General features: G+C 37.4%; 1 protein-coding gene across 2 annotated transcripts; it reads right to left on the reverse strand.

Annotated features, from left to right (window-relative positions):
- Nucleotides 1-657: 657 nt before the first annotated feature.
- Nucleotides 658-23,524, reverse strand: LOC139282824 (sodium- and chloride-dependent GABA transporter 2-like). 2 transcript variants are annotated; one of them, XM_070902713.1, is made up of 16 exons: nt 23,317-23,524; nt 22,793-22,977; nt 22,045-22,179; nt 20,634-20,774; nt 20,135-20,222; nt 16,658-16,790; nt 12,544-12,678; nt 12,267-12,370; nt 11,417-11,541; nt 11,081-11,193; nt 10,858-10,995; nt 10,485-10,587; nt 6,564-6,664; nt 4,268-4,438; nt 2,768-2,913; nt 658-2,457 (listed from the first exon to the last, which is right to left on the reverse strand). In XM_070902713.1, the coding sequence occupies exons 1-16, from the start codon at nt 23,322-23,324 to the stop codon at nt 2,442-2,444; spliced, it is 1,842 nt and encodes a 613-aa protein (XP_070758814.1). In that variant the 5' UTR covers nt 23,325-23,524; the 3' UTR covers nt 658-2,441. The 2 variants fall into 2 exon arrangements, with proteins under 2 accessions (XP_070758814.1, XP_070758815.1); XM_070902714.1 differs by lacking the exons at nt 22,793-22,977; nt 23,317-23,524 and adding an exon at nt 23,032-23,073.

The raw sequence follows: 23,524 nt of genomic DNA on the forward strand, positions 1-23,524 counted from the left end.
GCCTTTCCACCTTTTCTGCTCCTCGAGGATTATTTCTGCGCGGCTCAGTATTTTAAGGTCACAGCAGGGGGGGCTTCAGGATCTTTGGTCCTTGCTTTGAGTGCAGAGGGACACTTCAAGGCGAGCAGCTTGTTGGTTGCTAATGTGGGCTTGTCCGCTCTCACACAAGAGCATTCGCTGTTTCCAGCTAAATCTCCTGGATACACTCAATCACCAGTGGTGGAAGAAGCATTCAGATCATTTAGATGAGTAAAAGTAGCAATACCACACTTTATAAATGCTCCAATAGCTGTTAAATAAATGTAGTGAAGTAAAAAAACACTTTTACCCTCTGATATGTAGTAGAGTAAAAGCATAAAGTAGCATAACATGGAAATACTCCAGTAAAGTACATGTACCTCAAAATAGTACTTGAGTAAATGTTCTTAGTTAGCTTTTACCACTGTCAATCATATTATAATTTAAATTATCTTTCAGTTTCAGTAATAGAGAAATGTCATGTCTCCTTCTGAACTCAGTGAAGGAACATTTATAGGAAACTGCTTTTATTTGTGTCTCATTAAAGTACTCGGCAGTGGGACAGGACAATACACAATAGAAAACAATGTGAACTTAAATATGGAGTGTGTAAACGATGCAGAATCAATTCAAAATCAGCACAATATGAAACAAAATTTATTGATTTCTCATAGCATGGATATAATTTGACCAACAAAAAAAAGTTTTACATTGCTTATACAAAGTCCACATTCAGTAACCTGACAAAGTGCACTTTTGTGATTTACTCACGGTGGGAACAGCACTAACTGTTGTACGCTAAAATAAGTCAATGAGAGCAACAACGGCTGTCAAAGATAGACAGTGAGACAGGACTATCAAAAAGAGAAGGAGATCCTCTGATATAGCATCAGTAACATCACGTTAAATGTATTTGAGTAGCAAACTCTCCATGGAAACCAAGTTTAGCAAGTGTAGTTATTAGGAGCAGTGCAGTTATTGCAGTAGGTACAACGTGGTTGCAACATTTTAGACTTGATTTAAACATATTATCTTCATCATATTATTACTTTTACTTCAGCAGCTTTAGTAACTGCCTTCACTCTCCTGTTCAATACATCTTTGATGTTGCCAATTTTTTTTGCCATATTGTCTTGACCACATTAATAAAACAACCACATTGGGGGCCAAAAGTCCGAATCGCCTACTAAAAAATAATGCATGTATGACATTGAAATATATCTGAATGTCTTGTTTGCACAACATTAACTGTCAAACGATACATTTCAAACGAAATATTTCCCATTTCTAAAGTCATATTTGAAAGGTTTTAATTTCAATGTTCCTCAACACAGAAACACTGGGGTCTGGGATTTAATGACACTAAAGGGTTATCGGTTATAAATATTTCAACTTAATCAATGAGACTTTTTTTTCTGACATTAGCTGGCCAGATAATTTTGTGCTGAGTGGTTGTACTGTATGTTTTTATTCCTGCAGTGTTCTCTGGGAGTTGCAGTAGACTTCTCTCCAAAGGTTTTCATGAACACACTCTTTTAACTTTGACTTTTCACACTTTACTTTTTAACCAGATTGTAGCGGTTCAAACAGGAGAATTTCATGCCTGTACAAGCCTTGGAGGTGCCACAGCTGGCAGTCACTTCACATGTCTAGGCAGAAAATAAATAGGACTTTTATTTCTGGGACCCCGGACGCTTGAAATTAGTCTCACTTTGCTGTTCTATACATTTCAACTTGTCAGCAGCCACCTATTAATTAGCACTTTATCAAGGGGTACCAACCTCAGTGCCACACAAAAACACAAACAGTATTACTTCTGTTAAGTCTGTTATATTATTTTAAGCGGAATTTCGGCACAATTAATGCACTCAAACATTTCTTCATATGATAAACTGTGAGTGTGAAGACCCGTAAATATACCACAACATTTGGTGCGATGTGAGAAGAGTGGTGGGCTGGAAATCTGCTAACACAGCAAAGCAAGATGTCTGTATTAGTTAGCAGACTCAGGCTTATGGCCGCCACTGTATTATAACAAATGACAGATATGTAGGCAAATAAATGCAACAACAGAAAAACATCATAACATATAACATAGACAGCTAATAGAGGAAGATAATACAGATAATATTCATAGTTAAATTTAAATCCGTCCTGCATCTAGTCATGTATAAGGCAAACCATTTCAAATATATATATACTGGTAAGCTTAATATATCGAAGAATAAAAAGGCAACATTTACCACTTACATTAATTCCTTATTACTTAAGCTGCCACTCCCTTTGGAGCTGGTGACTTTTTTTTTTTTAATTTGTGTTATTTTGTCAATTTTTGGGGGGTTGGGGGTGGGATCGGCTAAAAATCTGTGGCAACAGTGCATCTTAGTGGAGAATGATGATCAAGATTGGTGTCTCCTGATCCTCTATGGAGGTGGCATACTGAAACATGGAAATTATTATTTAACTTAATCACACATATCTAAAGTTTGCTTTAGATAAAAAAAAATAGCTTTTAAAAAAGTTCTAAAACTTTTGTTTTCTCAATACTGCATGTGTACAATGAAGGTTTACAGCAGAGACATTTTACAGTGACACAAGGCACACTGGTCGTTGTGCAGGTTGCAGAGGTGGAAGTCTTAGGGATTTATTGCTCATCATAATTTCTTTAAAAACGTTTAGCTTGTAAAACCTGGAGTTTAAAATACAAATATCAAATTTCAAACATTATAAAAAATGCTCAGCTTCTCACATTTGCATCTCCATCTCAGCTCCACCACTTCCCTTGTAGTCGCTGGCAGCAGGTGTAAGACTGTTGTCTGGGTTCAAAGGGCATTGCTCCGGTTGCTTCGCTGTGCTGTGCGTCTTGTTCTCGGGTTGGCAAAGCTGCCGGAGGTTCTGTAGAAACAAGGTGGTGATACAACAATGGTAAGTTTTTGACTGTTCCGGCCTCTTTTGGACCTCAGCAGCAAGTCAAGGTATATAGCAATCTACCAGGAATCTGCACTTGCTCGTATTTGATTGGCCAACGCAGTACTTGTTTTGTTGAATAGTGGTGGGTATTTTTTTACATTACCAAACTACTTATAGAGAAACTAATATGCACATTAATCCATAATGAAAATTGTTGGTGACAGCCCCAGCTCTTAATGATATTGGCATCCAATGTGCCTTTGGTACAAAACATGACAACCAACTTATCTGTCAAATAAAATGTTGGGAAAAATATGTGCCTGTATGAAGCACTCAGAAACATACAGGCACAAATGTTCAAACAGAGCTTACAGAGAAAAGCCGGCGTCTCTCACCTCTAATATGTCACATTTTTAGGCGTCATTAGTGTCAAGTTGAGTGTTTTTGTCGAGCATGGCGGCATGTGCAGCTGCATCTCCTTGACTGGCAAGAGGGTCTCATTGGTATAGTGTTATTGTTTTTATTCTAAGGCTTAGAACGGTACATGGTATTGGAAAAAGTCTCACTTTTATTTCTTTTTATTAGTGTTACATTAACGTAGAGAAGGACAGCAATAATAACAAGTAGCTGTTCTATCACGTCATGACTAGACTGTGTGTTAAATCCTAACCTGGGTATTTAATAAGAAGATTAATTTATTCTGATGTTTTCTATTGTTACAGCCGTAAGGGACTCTGTGTCCTTCAGGTAACAATTCAAAGTACACAGGTTACCACACAGTTTTACCGTATTCCTTTGTTCTAACAATGTCTAAGTAATTTACAATAAGCAATCATTAAAGCTATGAAACTGTAGATTATTATTAGAAGCTGTAAATTATTACTTAAAACTCAAACTATTAGACATGACAAATGCAGCTGAAAGGGCAAACCAGCAAAAATTGCTCCTAGACTTACTCCAGCCTCCCACCACAATGAAAAGTTGGATTTTATTAATGCAAATTAAAGGAGCAAAGGTTTTTTTTTTTTCTGCTGACTAATCCAGGTGAATACTTTGTATGAAATGTCTGAAAATAGTGAAAAATGTCCCTTATAATTTCCCAGAGCTCAAATGGACATATTTAAATTATGTGTTTTGTCCGACGAACAGTCCAAAAGTCTGTTTATTATCATAGAAGACTAAGAAAATTTTCAAATATTCACATTTGAGGCGCTGGAACTGGTCAATTATTGGTGTTTTGCCTTAAAAGTACAACTTCAATTGATTTGTTTCAGCTCTAGATCACGTAAGACTTTAATCGTGTTTTCATAACATTTACCTGTCTTTACCAAGTACATACCTGCCGTATCGTCCCTTTCATGTAAGTAACTTTAAAGATGATCCACAGGGGAACCAGGAGAACACAGAACAGTCCAAGGAACCAGCCCAAAGCATAAGCCCAGGTTGGGTAGATGTAGGTTTTGTTGAACTTGAGAGGCTTGTACTTCACCAGTGAGAAAATGAAGGTACCCTGACAGGAAGAAAAAACAATTACTTTCACCAAAACCTCAGTGACTGACACACTGTCTTTTACCACCAGTGAATGTTATGTTTATTATCAACACATGGACGTGTTCTCCATAAACGTGACCCAAACAGTTTGGGGGAGGATTTTCCTGTTTCAACATGACCTTCTGCAAAACGAGCCCATAAAGAAATATTTTTCTGATTTATGTATGAAAGGACTTGACTCCTCAGAGCCCCGGGGACAGTTTTTCACAAAGTTAGACTTTGTCTAGCTCTCAGATCTAACGAACAGTCAGACATCAGATGGACGTGGAATTCATCCTTTGCACAAAGCTGTCAGGCACTTGACTGTCTAAAGTAGGACTAATTTGTTATGAATTGTACGTACTTAGGTACTTGTATTTGACATTTCCATTTTATGCTACTCCACAACATTTTGGAGGCAATGATTGCAGTTTTTACTACATTAACGGCTTTTATTTTGACAGCTGTAGTTACTACTTAGTTTGCTGGTTCACTTCATTAATACAAAACATAATCAACCTAAACATTATGATGTATTGTAGTAGATTAAGCTACCCAGCAGTATATCAAGAACTTAAAATTAGGCCAACCTTTACCAGCTGCAACATTATTGCATCATTAATTATAATCCAATTATATCATATAAATGATTTTGATATGGGCCATTCTGCATATTGAATACTTTTACTTTTGATACTTTAGGTATTTTTTCATGCTAATACTTTAATTACACTTTAACTGTGGTATTACTACTTTTACTTCCGTGGAAGATCTGAGTACTTCTTCCACCACTGCAAGCCACCCCATCAAACCACTCGGCTCCTTTCACTCCGGCAGCCTTCTTTTAGTTATGAGGACATTTTACTGGGAAAAGCCAGAAAAGAGTTTAACAATACAGAAAACTTCCAGTAGCACAAAGTCTCTGTAGCAGAGCTGAGACACTGTGGCTCAGTACTTCAGCTAACCCGTCAGTCAGACTCTGGAGAGTTTCCTTGGGCAAATGAAAACGACTGCTATGTTTCCAACAAATTAACGTGTCCTTTCTCATTGTTTGCTCCACAACACTGTTAGCAAACTACAATTTATGAGCCACGTTTTTTTCTATCAGTTGCTGCCACTGGTCAGCAGGTGTCACTGGTTGTTACCATAGAGACATGGCTCTTAGTTCACAGTTAGGGTGGCTAACTTTTTAGGCTTAAAATAAAATAATTCATTTTTGTGAAACTTTCTAACTTGCATTAGACTAATCTAAGAGCTAAATTAAAACTGGCCCAACACTAAAAACAACTGTGGTGAAACCGTCCCTGACCTCGTCAACGCTCTTGCAGCCTTGATGGGGAAAAGGTGTAAAAAAATAAATTTTTAAAAAAGAGACCATATTTGTTCTGCTAAATGTCAACATGTTCCATGTCTTATGTTTCCTGGATTATATACACATATAAACACATATGTGGCTATATGATTCTCTTTCCTCCTTACTCTCTGCATCACCTCACAGTAGGCAACATTTTGTCTGTAAAATACACCTGTTTTTATGCTTCGTAGCAAAGAAAACAGTGTCCCTATCCCTCCAAACTGAGACCTTGTTTGTCCAAATGAAATTCTCAGGAAACATTTGTCTATTCACACTTTTAAAATCCTCTCTTCATTCTCTCGCATCTGTGTGTGTGTGTGTGTGTGTGTGTGTGTGTGTGTGTATGTGTGTGTGTGTGTGTGTTCGCATTGCTTGTACAGTTGCTTACATGTCACGTGATAGGGCAGGGGTTTCTATTGATTGTGTCGCTGTGTATGTTTAATGTATGTCAGGTGTACGATTAATTGATTCATTTTCTGCATTTCACGCATGCTTATATTCTATTTCTATGTTTATGTTGCCTTTGTTACTTATGTTCTCATGTTTGTGTCTATATTTTTAGATTTTGTCCAAAGCACATTGAGTTGGCTTGTAATGAAATATGCTCTATAAATAAAATTTCCATTGCCATGGCTTTTCTCAGAGAAAATACTCATTCACTTTGTCATCTATATTATTATGCACAAATAATCAAACATTTTTTTTTTTTTTTTACTATTGGTGGGAATTAAAGAAACTCTATTTCACTCACCAGACAAACAGCGGGGGTAATGTAAAGCCAGCAATATTTCATTAGTGGCCATGGACGATAACCGATCATGTCTTCAATGTTGTCATAGAGACGGTCCGCACCTGGTAATGAAAAGGAAAATAAATAATAACTTGAAATCTGTAGAAATTAAAAGGCATCCTGCACATTCAACCTGAAACAGTAGTTAGAACACTTTATCTTGGTGCCTTAAAAACTAATTTCAAAACACAAATTGCAATTAGCTCACGATCATGATCAAAACGTCAAATATGCAGTTTGTAGATACATGAATGAAACTGTGGAAGTAAAAATGTGCTGCTTAGCTGTAAAGACACATAGATACGGTTATTAGGCAAACAATCATAATCTGTAAAAGTGATTTTACAAATAACCAAGATGACGTTTATTGATGGCACACAGCATTGAAGTGTCTTCACAATATTCCTCTTAATAACCACAGCACTGACGACTAGTCGGGTATACTGTAGCCGTTTCAGTTACATCATATCATTCAGTCTTCTATTATCAATAAATTATTGCTATATGATTAAGCCTAAACCTCATTCTGAGACATTAAAGAAACTTAATCTCATACAAAACTTACAAAATTGTTTTACTGAGATGAAGTGAGGACAAAAACATGATGTGATGTGAAACTATAGGCAGTGCTGATAACTCCTGCACACTGATGCACGTTTTTGATCCAAGTCGGATCTTCATCAGGTTTATACCTGACGAATATAACAGTAGTTTGGCGTCAGTGTGCAGACGTTGCTCTTGTCGCCGATGCTGATTTGCAAAAGCCTTGGGCCTTCTTATGATGTGCATATAACTAAGCTCCTTTTTACGCTGATAACTGACAATTTAGGTTTTCAATAGTTGTTCAGTTGTGTGAGCACATTTGAATATTGTTATGTGGTGTGGTGCTTACATCACTGTGAAACACTTTAAGTAACATTATGAATCCTTAAAAGCTTTATAATAGGCCTTGAATGAGACTACTTTTCAGTAACCTTATTTTATGTAACATTTTACACTAATACTTTCACAAGTATCAAGTCAAGTCACTTTATGAAACACGTTAAAAAAAATGTGCTGTGCAAATTTTCAAAAAAACAGGGATATAAACACTAAATACGAAGGCCCAAAAGCAAACCAGAAGACATTGGTTTGGCATATAAGAGTAACTATTATGGTGCAAATGTAACAATTGTGATATTTAACCTATTTTAAGAGGGCATCAGTCTACAACACCACTTCACCGTTTCAAATATTTTTCTCACCCTCATCACAAGCCCCTCTGAGGCTGTGTGTTTAAATCCCTATTGACAAGGGGGCAGTGTGAAGGACATGTTTTCATAGCGTGAATATATAGAGGTCTCTTAGATCTTTTGTATTCATTCACATTCAAAGAAAGAGTGCCAACGAGATCTAAACCCCCCCTCCTCAAGAAGATCAAATGTGCCTCAAGTTTAAATAAGCTTAAACAGGAGTGATGGAGGGAACAAAGCTGAATGTAAAAACACAACTTAGGAATTAAAGTGAGGACAAAATATCGAGTAAATCGACTGACAAAGAGGTATTAGGTAGAAGTGCACGCCACGCTATATAGGCACAAATGCACAAAAGGAGCGAAAGCTATGTGAGGAGGGTCAACGCTCACTTCACTTAATGAACAAACAACTTGTAGGTTTAAAACACTGTGAACATCAGCAGTAAAATGTTGGTTACAGTGTAATTTAAGTGAAAAGTTGACTGTTCCCTAACCCAGAACTAAAATGTGGTTTCTTTGCCATCATTTACAGAATGATCATGCACAGAAACCGCAGTTTGGAGAAACTGCAGCAGATTATAATACAAACTTCAATCCAATGCAATGGGACAACTGTTTAGACCTCCAAAAACAATTAGAAAGACAAGGGGAAGCTCACAGTCAATTCAGACATGTCTTTTAAGCCCCAACCTGTCATTTTGTGACCATATAAATTAGGATTTTTGAGACAGAGGGTGATCTCAATATTTAGGAGTTTGACAATAAATAAATCTTCTATTTTTCTTTTTAACACAGTTTTTATGGAGCTTTTAACAACTGAAAACACAACTCTCCACATGAGAGGCCATGAAAAGTAAAACTGTTGCCTGCCTCTAGTTAAGGAGCATGAATCTACATGCCAACAGACAAATGTTATGTAAAGCAGATTATAAACATATTGTCTAAAAATAGGTCCATGAAATTATCCATTACGGGAATGATTTGCTATAATGGGGGCCAATAAGGAGCTGGTTAGCAGTTTTCTTATCTGGATCCAGATTCTAAAAGAGTGAGAGACCACCAGGTTAACAGTAGAACTAGAAGAAACCGTAGGTAAGGCTGAGAAGAGCAGTGCAGGTAAGGAAGAGGGAGCACAGCAGACCCTTTCCATGTTCATCTAATACGGGTATTGTTTCTGTGACCAGTATGAAATATTCATAAGTAAGTTACTCAACCAGTAAGCTGAAAATGTGGTAAACCCATCCCTCCTGTTGATTCTGGTCTCTGTAAGAATACCTTCCTCATCCTGTTTTCTATTCCAGACAAATTCTGAAATGACTATCTATATTATTAATTAAAGATGTATTAAGGTATTTACGGAATACATTGAAATAGAATAGAAATTTGGGAGGAAGAGTCATCTTAATTTTATGAATATGAATTTGATTGTCCCATTTCTTCATATTTGTCATTGCCCTCTGCTTGTGCTGTGTGAAGTCGGTCCGGCTCACCTGACCTTGTTTTTCGTATCAACTCCTATGGTCGTACTGTGACTCACACCCCACACTTCAGCCCAGTTATTGACGGCCTTTATTTGGCATAAATCTTTTAAATAAGAATCAAATTTGGTTATTAAAATAATCATGAAATGTACCGAGTGGGGCATTTTACAGTTGTCAGCGCTCTCTGGTGGACAAAATGTGTAATGGGGACACCGTTTCTAAATGACCTCAAACGTATCTTTAACATTTTTGTACTGTGAGTTCTTGACAAAAACGCGGGGCTGATATATCTGTGATAAGATAGTACTGGTCGACCCTGCTTTTCTGAGGCTGTTTTAAACAAACGAATAATAACTCTTCTTGTGTTGGTCCTTGTATTAAAAGAGCTGTCAATCACTTTGGGTGTTTTGGAGGTTGAATCTTTTAAATATTCAACAGAAAAGGTCATAAAGAATGCTCTCTATCAGGTTTTTTTTTGATTATTCATTAGATAGCGATAGTGGAGAGAAATGACAGGAAATGAGGGAGAGAGATGGTTCAAATCCAACCAGCAACCTTTGTTGCGGTTCAGGGTCGACATCTTAACCCCTATTCACATTCAGTAAAACAGAGTTCTAACTTTGCTATGAGCTCGCTCTTCTTGAAATGGATATTTATCTTAATTTTTGAAGGCCAAAAACATTCCCTATTGGACTGAGCTAAATCTCAATGAGAAACATGCATTTTTTTGTTGAACGAAATATTTGCTGAGCCAGTCTCAAACAGTGGCAGTTTATTTTTCGGCCCCAGTTGAGCATTTATTCAGATGTTTCAGATTTGAACCGACACCAACCTGGATTGAACCAGCAGCTCATCTCGTGTCCTTCCAGTAATAAACAAGTCAGTGGCTCTTATTTGTGCTTCACAAAGCATGGTGTCCTTCATGGGTGTTTGACTTCACTTCAATCCAAAAACATGACTCACCACTGAATAAAGGCTTTTCAGTAATTTATCACAAGGAATACATGCCTTGGTATAAAGTGGACTATTTTTGCTTTTCATCAAAAATATTTTTCAACCACGACAAAAGCCTTTAATACTTGTAATAATTTGGTAGAATGAAGCTCATGAAATAAAAGCTGCATCAAGTATATTGTTGATTAATGCAGAATAACCATAATGACTCACCATATATCCATCCAATTGCTATTGACTGAAACACTGAAAGAAGGAGAAGATTGTTGCCACTACAAACATAATGGTCAAAAAGTTGAAGGAAATACAAGCCTCCCTGCAGGAAGATAGAGGATCGATTGTTACTGCACATAAAACACAAGAACAACACACATTCTTGTACTAATTCCATTTTACTCAATGTTAGATGCTTAACATTTTGCTTTGCTTAAAATGATACGAAGACTAAAGCAATTCAGCGTGCTACAGTTCCAGGACAGGTTGTAAGTAACTCGTAGTTTTTGGACAATACACAGCGTTGTTTGTATTCATTGTGAACAGACTACAAATGTGAAAAGTTCTGGGAGAGACCAATTTGAGTTCTCACCTCTGTGACGAGAAGGAGGCCGAGAAAGAAGCAAACAGAGCAGAGACAAAGCAGCAGCAGTTCTCGGCGATAAGCTCTTCGAAACACCGTGGGGAACATGTCTGTCACCGAGGTCATCAGGCACTCCAGACTCACAAACTGCCAGAGACACAGACCAATGAGTGAACAACAAAGGTTAAATAATAAAACGAATTAATTATAACAAATGTGTTTTTCATCTCACCTGTGTGTCCGCACCCAACAAGATGACCATGATGAAGAAACATATCGCCCATAACTGAGGAAAAGGCATCATGGCTACTGCACGTGGATAGGCAATAAATGCCAAGCCAGGTCCTGTATTTGAGAACACAGTCGATTTCTTTATACAGTTTAGATTACTTTTTAAGGAACAATATTTACCTTGCTGTGTAATCATGTAACAAAAGATAAAATACACTATTCCAGCTACCACATAGGACCCCTTTTTGCCTTTAGAATACCTTAAATTCTTTGAAGTACAGATTTAACCAATTGCTGTGGACAAGGGCTGTGGACCATATTGTAGTGGTGGTCTTACCAGAAGCGGCCACTTCAGATATTGGCAGTCCTTGTTCGTAGGACATAAATCCCAAAACTGAAAAGATTGCAAACCCTGCCACGAAGCTTGACCCGCCATTCACCAAACACAGAACAAATGTGTCCCTGAGGAAACGAACACACAACAAATATTTAGCAAATCAGTGGCTCTTAATTTTTGTTTTAAAAATGGAATTGTGCAAAAAAGTATTACAATGAGAAGAAAGCAATACCAAGATGATGGTAAAAGTGAACTCTCAAACACATTTGGCTGCTCAAGACACAAAGAGTCTTTGAGTCATTTATCTATATACGCTGAAGATGAGTGATGAAAGTGTGATGGATTGTCTTTGTATGGAAACAGGAGTTATTATGTGTCTTTCAATAATTCTGCCTTGATGGAGAGCATGCAGGTTGAAACTGGTCTACATTTTTTTCAAATCATGACTAAAAACAGGTTTTTGCTATAATTTATTGCTTTATGTTTCTAACATTCTAACATTTATGCCAGCAGAATAACTTGAAAGATATTTATAAAATCAGTTTAACATTTCCGCACTCTGCATTACTTTTGGGTACTGTATTTCCATTTTATTATTGTATTACTGTAATTTCCCGATTTAATTTCATTGCAGTCCTGTTTTGTTCCTTTGTAACTTTGTTTTGAAAAGTAATGTATAAACAAAGACTATTATCAAGAAAATAATCAGCGCATTCATTGATAATGAAAATAAGCCCTTATAAAGTCATAATAGTATATTTGAAAAAACAAGAGGAAAACTAATAGAATCTCAGGCCAATCTATGTATGTTTTAGTGATACAACTAAATAAAACAAAAGAGAGCACTTACTTGTAACAATCATTGTTATACTGATTATAACTGCCCAGAGCTGTCAAACTCCCCTGACAAATGCCAAAAGAGAAAAGAACTTGTGCACCTGCGTCCATCCAAACCTAAGCAGATAGCAAAACATAAGTGTTAGTAAACTTTAACCACTTAAACCACTGTAGGAGTGTAGAAATACATATTGTGAAATTGGAAGTATTTTACAGTATTTGGGCCTCTGGTGGGAGGCGGTTGCAGCTGGTCTTAGTGTTTATGTTGAAAGTTTGACTTTGTTACTTACTTGAGGGTCCACCAACCTTGTCGGGTCAGGATAGAGGTAGAAAGCTAAGCCGTTCATAGCTCCTGGTAAAGTGAGTCCACGAGCCAACAGAACCACCAGCATCACATAGGGGAACGTGGCAGTGAAGTAAACCACCTGCCAACACGAGACCAAGGCAGGTTTCTGCTTTTAATGTTGTTTTAAGACTTTAAGACGAATCTGACAAGAATCACATACATGCAAGCACACGTTCCTGGTAGATTACTTTGTAAAGTGAACAAAGTATTTCTGGTTTCCTGGTACTTTTTGCAGCTGTGACAACTTTCTACAGTTGTAAAATCCTGTCAGTGAGTATTACAAACTGTTGTGCAGTATTTTGGCATCTGTTAAGTCTTTAATTTGTTACTCCAACAGGACGTCCAGGATTGTCTCAGCAGAAACAGAACAACACGCTCCCACCAACGCAGCCCCCTGCGTTGTTTTAACATGGGGCCGTTTCCGGTTTAAATGCCCTCTAACATCACCTACTGTCTAATATTCTCTCATCCATCATATGGCTTGACTATTTTGCTTTAAGAAGATGGTTTTCCTTTTTTTAGCATCTGACTTCATATTAAACCATTCACTCGTTATTTCTCAGTCCCAGTACAGCACTGCTCTGATGACACGTCGGGGCAGCTGTGTTAATATTTTTTAATTGTTTCATGTCCGCCTAACATGACTTCTGACTCTGCTAAATGTGTTTTGTTTTCATCTGTTGATTTGACAGCAGGACTTAAAGCTCTCGTGGGCAGCTGTGGTAATATTTTCTAATTGTTTCATGTCTGCCTAACGCGACTTCTGACTCTGCTAAATGTGTTTCGTTTTCGTCTGCTGAGTTGTGACAGCAGGACTTAAAGCTCTGCGGTGTTATTTTTGCTCTTGTATGACATTTTTGTGAATGAAACTTGCCCAGACGAACAGGTGGCATTCATCAGGTTGAAACTAGCAAAGTTTGTGCAGTCAAGAGAGTTTGCTGAATCATGATTAAGATGCCAATTTTCCTAGAAAAAAGTAAGAGACGTAGAGACGTAGAAGAACACAAAAATGTTCTTGCAAGAGGCCCATTGTCTTTGCTGTATGTATTTTAGTGTAACCATTGCAACACTGCAACAACTCATCAAAAATTCTACCTTTCAACAACATACAGACTGTTGACAAATGTAAGGACAAAATAATAAATTAGAAATACAATGAATGCTGATGCTTCTATACACATTCCACAATTAAAGTGGCAACAGACAAGTTTTTTGCTTTAACTTATCGTAATTAAGTAAATGTTGATTGCACAATGTAATCACACCATCTGCGTTTAGATTGGTTCCCTATAAGACGCTTTCACTGTGCAATTCTGTCTGCCAACGGGTACGATCTCCCGGTAAAATGAAGGCTCGATTTACAGCGATTTAAGTGCGTCAACCATTGCGCAACTAAAACAGAAAGAGAATAGTGCTTTTACCGCTCTCTATATGGGCCATTATACCGAATTGGTTCAAATTGCTGTCCCACAATGAAAATCATATTTAAAAAAACAATAAAGTGTTCAGACCTTACATACATACTAATTTTATTTTATCACAAGACATAAATTGAGATACCATTGAATTTAATACATAAAAAATTATCTTTTATATGTCACTTTCTATTGGGAGGTGGCTGTCCCAACCTCTGACTCCTAAATTTCAATTCATGAAAATAACATTTAAATGATTTTTGAAATTTTCCTAAATATTTTATTTTAATAGATCTTTTTGATTTCTATTAAAGGGTAGTTGGAATTTTAGATTGATTTTGTAGATTTTTAAAAAATTAAAATTTGTTATGCAAAAAATCCTGTCCCAAGTTTTCATGTCACTACTGAAACACAAAGAGTTTCAGCATGTAGGCAGGGCTTGGTTTTAGCCACACCCCCAGAAATTTTACCAAGAAGAGACATTACGTTTCTGTTCATCCATGGCCACATGGTGAGTAATTAGTTTACAACATTTTTAAGTACATGCCTTCCAAAGTCTAAAAATCAGTGTGTGGTTTTAAGGACTGTCACTACCAAACACATAATTTCTGCAATGAAATAAGCACTTTTGATTTTAATGCTTAATGTTGTGTTTTTTATCTCTGTACACATGTTCAAAACTGTTTTTGGTAGCCATGTTGTGCCAAGCATTGTTGAGTTATGCTAAAAACTAGCATAAAACATCACTACCGAAACAGTCACTACCGAAACATATGAAAAGGTTTTCTTTGCGACATGATGGTTTCGGTAGTGACAATATGATGTTCATTTTTGATTAAAGTAAGTCTTACATAATATAATACATCTATACATATCTCATAAATAGATAATTCTGATGAAGTTTTTATTTTATTTTATATTTAGGGAGAGATAACACCAAAATGGCAAAAAGCCGAGCAGAGAGACTGAGAGAGTATAGACAAAGAGTAAAGAATGACCCAATGAAATACCAAGAATATTTAAAAAAGGAAAGAGAAAGAAATAAGACACGGAAGGAAGAAGGAAAGCTGAAATCCATAAACGACTTATCAATCAGAGAGCAAAGACATGTCAGAAGAGCATGGAGGAAAAGACAGCAAGACCATAGGATGTCCCTGAAAAAACATAGAGAGATGGAGATGTTTTGCCGAGCTTCCTCACCACCTAGCACCTCTAGCAAAGGAGATCAGACACCAGTGCGTAGCTCTTCAGCACAAAAGAGGGTGAAAAGTGCAAGAACACGCAACTACAGAAAAATACAGAAGTTAAAGATGAAGTTCAAAGAAATGAAGAAGAAGAAGGAAAAATACAGAAAACAATGTATGAGGTTGAAGTTGAAGTTGACACCAGACCTGAGAAAATAAGCTTTTCTTTCTTTTTATATGCTTGTAAAGCATATAGTCTGCCTTGAGAGAACACTGTTTAAGTTGCAAAACTTTATTTTAATGATTGCACCTTACTGTTTTTACTTAAAAATGTCATGCAGTGATGCCCTGCAGTGTTGAAAGCATGGTTTTGTTAAATGGTTTGCCACACAAAAAAATTATTTCATTGATTATTGAACATTATTGTTTGTCATTCCAATAAAAATTTCATCTGGAAGATAAACCATTGTTATTCATTTAATGATGAATAAATAAGTTTCAGTTGTTGTAAGACATGTAAAAAGTTAAAATATAGCAAAAAGAGTGAAGTGATTAGGATGCCACTCTCAAAAAAAGTACGACTGTAACTACTGCAACAGTATGGTCACTACCGAAAGAGTGCAGTCACTACCGAAAAAACAGGTGCTCTAACAAAAATAAAATGTATTGAATCATCAACCCAGATTTTATGATAATGATTGGTTAAGTGTATGTGTGCTTTAAGCAATGATGAATTATGGAGTCAATATGATCAACTTTATACATTTTACAAGGAAAGATAGCGTTTAAATTTTGGTACATTTAGAAAAAATAAATATTAAATTCTGCTAAAAATTCATTTAAATTAATTTTGATGCAGAAACCATATATATTAATTTTTGAAAATACTCTGTACAGTAGGAATAGAAAAAAATATGAACAGGTTAATATAATTATTTTTATTCTAATGTAAGTTTGTGTTTCGGTTGTGACAAAATTTAGGAAAGGAAAAATATTTTGGAAAAGTTAGAAAATACAATGTGAAAGTTGACTGTTCAATTACTATATATGTGCCCCTAAGATCTTGTGCAACATAAATATGGTAAAAGTTTTTCCCAAATAACATACAAATTTCACAAAAATTCCAACTCTGAATTTGAACCAATTCGGTAGAATGGCCCATATACATCCATGGCTTTTACATAAGCTGTGTAAACTTGTTATATAATCGTTTCAATAAAGTTCTTAAAAAAACGAAAAAAAAATGTTTAGCCTGGTAGCTATCGCTAGCTATGCCCATGTAGCGGAAATTGCAGGAAAGTGGAACTGGGTTTACAGTTCAAATTGGAATTCTTACGGTTGTTTCTTGCTTTGGACAGTGAGCCAGGCTGCTGCTTTAATAAAAGGAACACACACACACACACACACACGTACACACGTACACATAATCCAATGCCATCTTCTAAAGAAAGACTTCTACCTTTCCAGTGGATCTCACTCCTTTCCAAACACAGAAGTAGCACAGGATCCAGGCCAGTAAGAGACACAAGGCCAACTCCCACCTCAGGCTACCAACCTCCTCAATCCCTTGAGATATACCCAGGACTCGTCTCCTGCAAAGAAATGTCATATTGCCAAAACAGGGTCAGTAAAGCAATTTGGAGACAAAAACACAGGGAACTTTGTTCAGGACTACTAACAATCATCATGAAATAATAAAGAAGGTTATTATGATGGTGATCAATGTGACTGATCCCATGGTGTTATTATCACGTTGCACCACATTCATGGCAAAATAAGCGACATTTCTGAAAGCACTTGAGTACAGTAATACAGCTTCAAAACTAAGCACCAATTATGCTACTTAACATTAGTGATTGCCAACACACATATCAGCCCTGTACAACCAAACCAACCGAATGATGTCTTTTTCAGCTCAGCATATGACATGGAAGAAAGATGGATGAGTAGTTTGTGTAGCTGGCCAGCAAGTGTAGAGTCACTTAACTAAAGTCAACTTAAGCAGAGACTGAAATTTATTGTCACAATGACCCTGAAAAATGATGTGAGCTGTCCATCATGAGAGCCAGCTATGATAAACTGACAACTGATAGAGTGGCTAAAAGCCTAATGTGGACTAAACAAACATACTATGACCAAGGGGAAAAAGCAGGTAAATTATTGGCCTGGAGGGTAAAATGCAAGCAGAAAGAGCTATCAATAGCATTAAATCAGTATCTGGCAACTGTGGACCCAATAGAGATAAATAATAATTTTAGAGACTTTTATAAATTGTTATACAAATCAGAATACACAAATAGGGTGGTTCAGAGTATCTTTCTTGACCATCTGCAGTTTCATACTCTGTCGGACGATGAAAAAACAAAATTAGACAGCTAACAATAGAGGATATTTGTGAAGCTATAGGGAATATCAGTAGTGGTAAAGCACCTGGACCAGACGGGTTACCAATAGAGTTTTACAAAACATTTAAAAGACAACTTGTAAAGCCGCTTCTTGACATCTATGAAGAATCGTTTATTAAAGGAACGCTCCCAGAGTCATTGAGATTAGCTATAATAACCCTAATATTAAAACTAAATAAGCCACCAACAGAATGCTCATCTTACAGACCAATTAGTTTGATGGGATGCGATACAAAAATACTTTGCAAAGCGCTCTCTGGATGATTGGATAAATATCTTCCTCAGTAGATTGTTGATGATCAACAAGGTTTCGTACAGAAAAGACAGGGTTACCACAACATTAGAAGAGTGTTAAATATACTACACAAGAGACATAATACAAAAGACACAGCGATGCTTTCAATGGAGTTATCTTTTTGATGTACTGATGGATTTGGCAAAAATTTTCTCAAATGGATTCAATTACTATACACAAACCCAACTGCTGAGATTCTAACTAATTACACTATCTCAGCACCCTTTGATTTAGAGAGATCTACCCGACAGGGTTGCCCTCTGTCTTCACTGCTATTTACATTGGCAATTGAACCTCTGGCCATGGCTGTTAGAGCCCATACAGGATTATCAGGCATTAATCTTGGGGGAAGAGATCATCGCATTTCTTTGTACGCAGATGATATAATATTTTTCCTGACAAATTTAAAACATAGTATTCCCAATCTGATGAGCTTAATTGAAAAATCTGGGGAATTCTCTGGATATAAAATTAATAATTCCAAAGAACTCCACCCCAGAACTCAGTGACATCATTTCAGCCAATTATGACTCCCTGGCAGATGTAGTGACTGAAACACTGAATCGTTAGTCCAATTTGCCTATATCTATGATCGGACGAGTAAATATCATAAAAATGACCATCCTACCCAAATTCTTATATTATTTTCAAGCACTTCCATTGCTGCTACCAAACATGTTCTACGACAAGCTTGACAAATTATTTGGCCAATTCATTTGGAACGGTAGAAAAGCCAGACTCCATCTGAAACTATTATACCTACCTTATGAAAGAGGAGGTCTTCAGTTTCCCAATCTTAGATGGTACTATATGGCTGCCCAGCTAAATTCAGCGTCTTATTATTTCTGTACTCTGAACTTTGTCTGCTTAGAATATATCCGAAGGACTTCATACAGACTTCAAAACAGACCAAGCTTCTGGACTTTGGACTTCTTCAGGCTAGGAGGGCTATTGCACTATGTTGGAAAAGTATGGACGCTCCATCATTGAAAATTTGGATAAAAGAACTTTCGGGCAGTGTTGGACTGGAGAGACTAACACATATTGCTAAGGGCAAACTGAAAGACTTTGTTCAGCTCTGGGAGCCATACATGGCTATCATGAGGGATGGTAATGTGGACTTTCTCTAAAAGGAAAGTGTAAAAATTCTCATATTTTAGTTATTTATTTTACTTGTACATTATCCAATATTGGTGTAAGTTGAGGGTGTAGGTATGTGCGTGTACGTGTGTGTGTATGATGTACATGTTGTACGTGTTCTTGGTTGTTGTTCTAATGAAAAAAAAAAAAAAACTAAAGTCAACTTTATTAATCACTGCCAAATGGTTTGGAGCAAGAAAATCATCCCGCAGAGCCAACAACAAGCTTCCCCAGCGGTGTATTCTTTAATACATAATGACAAATGGATCAACTTTGCCGAAAAGATTGTTTTACGTTGAAATGCCTGGACAAGATTGTGTGTTCTGCATGTTATCTATTGAGAAAGGTTGACCATGACTCAGCAAAGGCAACACTTTCACGCCCTATTTTTATGCTGTTGAATTCTGGTTACTCTGGTGACAGAATATACTGACGTTTAGATTAAGTAGATTAATTTTTTTGGGGCCTATTTTAACCTGAAGAAAGTTGTCTCAGTGAAAGAAGTTTGTTCTTGATACGTGAAACAAGACTAAAGCCAATCAAGCGGCTCTGTAATGCTGTACTTTTGGCACAGCAGTGCTTTGAGCTAAATGCAAATGTCACCATGCTAACATGCTCAAAATGACAACGGTAAAGTGCTGATGTTAAGTAGGTATACTATTTACCATGTTCACAATCATAATTTACATAGATTTTAGAAAAGGAACTCATGCAACTCATGACTGTGCTAGAGGAAAAGTCAGTGATCGCTAAAGTCATTAGGATTGATTGTCTGCTAACCAAAAATCCAACAAGTATTTTGAAATATTTCAGTTTGGACCAAAGTGATGGACCGACCAAAAGACTGCCATTGCCAGCCAAAGAGCTATGGCGCTAGTGTGGCTAAAAATTCAAGAGTTGCAGTTTCAATAAGTGTGTTCACATTTGGCCTGATGGTAGCAGTCTAAATGTCAATGGTAGAGGGATTGCTTTACATGTGCAAACAGATAGCCTACATTGGAGATTACTAAGAAATAACGGGCTAAGCAACATGGTAATGCAGCTCAAAATAATGTGACATCAGCTATTAAGGAGGACAGGTGTGAATTACACTTACTCCCAGAATTCTGTGGCAGGCGTTGTTGCATTCGCAGCTGCTGTCCAATTGGAGGACACATTTGCTCGACCAAATTCAACACAAGCCTCTGAGGAAAAAACAGGAGATATTTTAATTGACAAAGTGTAGATAAATATTTGATATATATTTATATCTCTCTCTTCCCAAAATGTGTAAAATTCACCATGAGTCATGAAAAAATCATGAAATGAAGGTTGACTACTGTGAAACGCTGGTGAATCACATAATCCACAGGCAGAGCACCCAACTGCTGGAATGAACAGTTTCAGTTTTTGGAAAATCCCTTTAAGATGCAGCCAGGGTAGTTTTAGATTTTAGTTTATTTTTTCTATTAATGATTCAAGAATGCAAGCAGAAGACATTTCTGTAGCCTTTCAAATCCAAGCACGTGGCCCTTTCTCTATTACTGCTGTCATGCAGATATAAGGTAAAACACATAGGCACAGATGTCTGTTCAGTTCTGCATCTGCATGTCTACCTGTGTTCCAGGTGTTCCTGCAGCTGGCCCATGGCACCTCGGCGCTGAAGGACGAGAAGAGGTAGAAGAAGGCCCATGCCTGGATGACGATGTATGACACGGCAGCATATGCAATCACGACTTGGGTAGCGTAACCAATTCCTGAGGAGACAGACAAGGCGACGTCAATGTGTTATTATAGCGATGGGCAAAATAACACATATTTAACATATGTATCCTTAAAAAAAGTATTGTTATTGCAGTTTCATCTGGGTTTGTTTGGTGGTCATGTGACCACCCAATTCACAATATCAGTGGACAACGCATGTAAAACAGGTTGTGGTATGGGTGGGCATGATTTAAGCTGTGTTAGCTGTTCTGAGGCAGGTGGATCCTGCTCAGAGTGTGGCATGGATCGGTGAGCTTTTAACACCGATTGGAGGAGTAGGGTTTCCTCCCACTCGGCCAGCTGGCACACCTGCCGTGACCAAGGTTAATTGACATGTTTAAGTGTGTGATCTTGTTGGTACATGGCAAAAAGACTTCCAGTGACAGAAACAGAGTGAGAGCTGCATCACAGAGGCAAACACCGCCAATCTTTATCCAGTCATCCAGATCGCTTTGTTTTCTGTTTTCTGCCTGTTATATGATGAAGTCTGGTGATGTTCTATATTTTTCTTGTCAACAAATTCCATGAAAAGAGCAAAACCAACAATAAATTGATCCTACTAACAAGTATTGAGAAACTCACCAGCACTTGACAGAGAAGAGACCTGACTCTGATAAAGAATTTGAGGAACAGACAAGATGTCGACTATGCAAGACCAAACTCCTGCCCATTTATGAAGGAGACTGTGTTCAAATCCCCACCCACCTCATATTATATCACCACCATGTCATGCACAGGAGATTGATGGATGGATAACACACTGTTGCGGTTCCTTGCTCATGAATGATGATAACATGTGGTTGTTGGTAGGTATCAACAAAGAGGACAGAATGCTGTCAATCCAGTGTGGCAAATACGTGAACAATGCCAGCAAGTAACAAAACGCAAAAGGGTGCAGAGACACAGTCAATGTTTTGATTGAAGGGTAAAGTTGGCATCAAGCCATAGTTTTTAATCTCAGCGAACCCCAAAATCAATTTAATAAATAAATAATTTATACTTTTGTGTCACATAATTATGCCTGTTAATGTGTTTGTCTTTAGTTATTTATGTATCTGTAAAGTTAAGACATTTATTCATCCTTAAATTACATCAAATGAAATGCCATGTACAGTACATGAACATGCAGCATTTGCATACAAAAGGAAAGAAAAAGTTCAGCCCTGAAAGGATGACATATTTACTTTGCAAAATATGTTTTTGTATATATAATACACTGTAATTGGGACATTTGTAGAAACGAAGGGTTATACTAGTTAGTACCTTCAAACAAGGGGCAAAAGTGCCTCCAGCAGGTGATGCATCCCTGAGAGGTGAACTGTCCCATAGCCGTCTCCAGGAGGAACATCGGGATACCACAAGCGAGCAGAAACAAGACGTATGGAACCAGAAAAGCACCTGAGGGAAACATGACGAGAAAGAAAGGGATTCTGTTCCCTCAGGGCACACAAGTGATCATTCCTGTTTGTTCTTGCTTTATCAAAGTATGTAAGCACTGAGAACACATATTCAGAAAAAAAGCTCAAGATCTTACAAGAAGATTGTTTGCGATGGCAACATCTGGACACAGTATTAGCCCACATACTTATACTGTATTAACAGGATTCACAGATTTTACTTTCTAAAGAACAGTCAGTAGTCAGTACATCTACAGAGATTGTAGCCAAAGATCAAACACTGATGTTATGTGGCTGCCGAATCTAGCTTGAATTTGTGCACTGATGTAACACACTGCTTTTATATTAATGACTAACTTACTAATTTGGCAAAAACAATGGTCTCCTTTGTCCCTGGAGTTTCATTTGGTTATACAAAGTTTCTTTAATAATAAACAGCAGCTTTGTGCAACGTCTGAGCAACTTCCTTATCATTTAAATCTATTTATGAGTCAAGGTTATTTTCCCACTTTTGTTGACATTACGTTTTGAGTCAGTGCAGTTGCTTGACTTTGTGCAGAAGAGTAAACGTAAAAGCATGAAGTATGTATGATCCTCATGGGAATCCTGCTTACCTCCCCCATTTTTGTAGCACAAATAGGGGAACCTCCAGAGGTTTCCCAGCCCAACCAGGGTTCCTGCCACAGCCAGCAAGAACTCCAACTTGTTTGCCCACTGGCCACGGTCCAACAGCTGAGTCTTCTTCACCAGACTGTTATCTTGCCCGGGCGTCTCAAGGCTGTTTCCTTTAAGGAAGTCCCTTGACATGTTCAGGAACAGTAGTAGATTAATTACGAATACAATGAAATCTGACCTGAAAAGTCCTTCTTCCTCCTTCACATTTATAGAACACGGACGTCAAACCTTTGTAGCCCTGGGTTGTGCACAGAGAGAAAACTACTCAGCTGATTATTTGGCACTGCTCATAAGCTTTATTTATTTATTTGTTGAACTTAAGCTGGCAGGATTATCAGGAATGGAAAGTTTTCACTGGCAAGTGTTTATCAGAAAGCTGTACTTAATAGAGCACATTTTAGTATGAAAGCGATGCATGCATTTAGCAGCACAGAGTAAAACATAAACATAGTGAGGTACTTACCCCTCCATCACAATGCCCCCTCCCCCAAGAGTTGCTTACAGCAACAACAAACTGATCAGTATTCCTCTCAGCCGGGTGTACCGCAGGGTCTCTACACAAACAACATGTCATGAGCAGAGCCAGAGTGAGAAACAAAGTGGCTATGTTTTCCTTTGGCTCCTCTCTGACCCAATTATTGTCCGATTGGTCTGCACACCATGCCGTCTGA

The sequence above is a fragment of the Enoplosus armatus genome, chromosome 3, assembly GCF_043641665.1.
Source record: "Enoplosus armatus isolate fEnoArm2 chromosome 3, fEnoArm2.hap1, whole genome shotgun sequence".
Taxonomy (NCBI): domain Eukaryota; kingdom Metazoa; phylum Chordata; class Actinopteri; order Centrarchiformes; family Enoplosidae; genus Enoplosus; species Enoplosus armatus.

Excerpts from the sequence above, each read along its gene's own strand:
- LOC139282824 (XM_070902713.1), bottom strand. Across the intron at positions 11,542-12,266 it reads TATAACAATGATTGTTACAA|GGACACATTTGTTCTGTGTT; the intron begins GTAAGTGCTCTC and ends TCGTTTCCTCAG. Across the intron at positions 2,914-4,267 it reads TGAAAGGGACGATACGGCAG|AACCTCCGGCAGCTTTGCCA; the intron begins GTATGTACTTGG and ends TTGTTTCTACAG.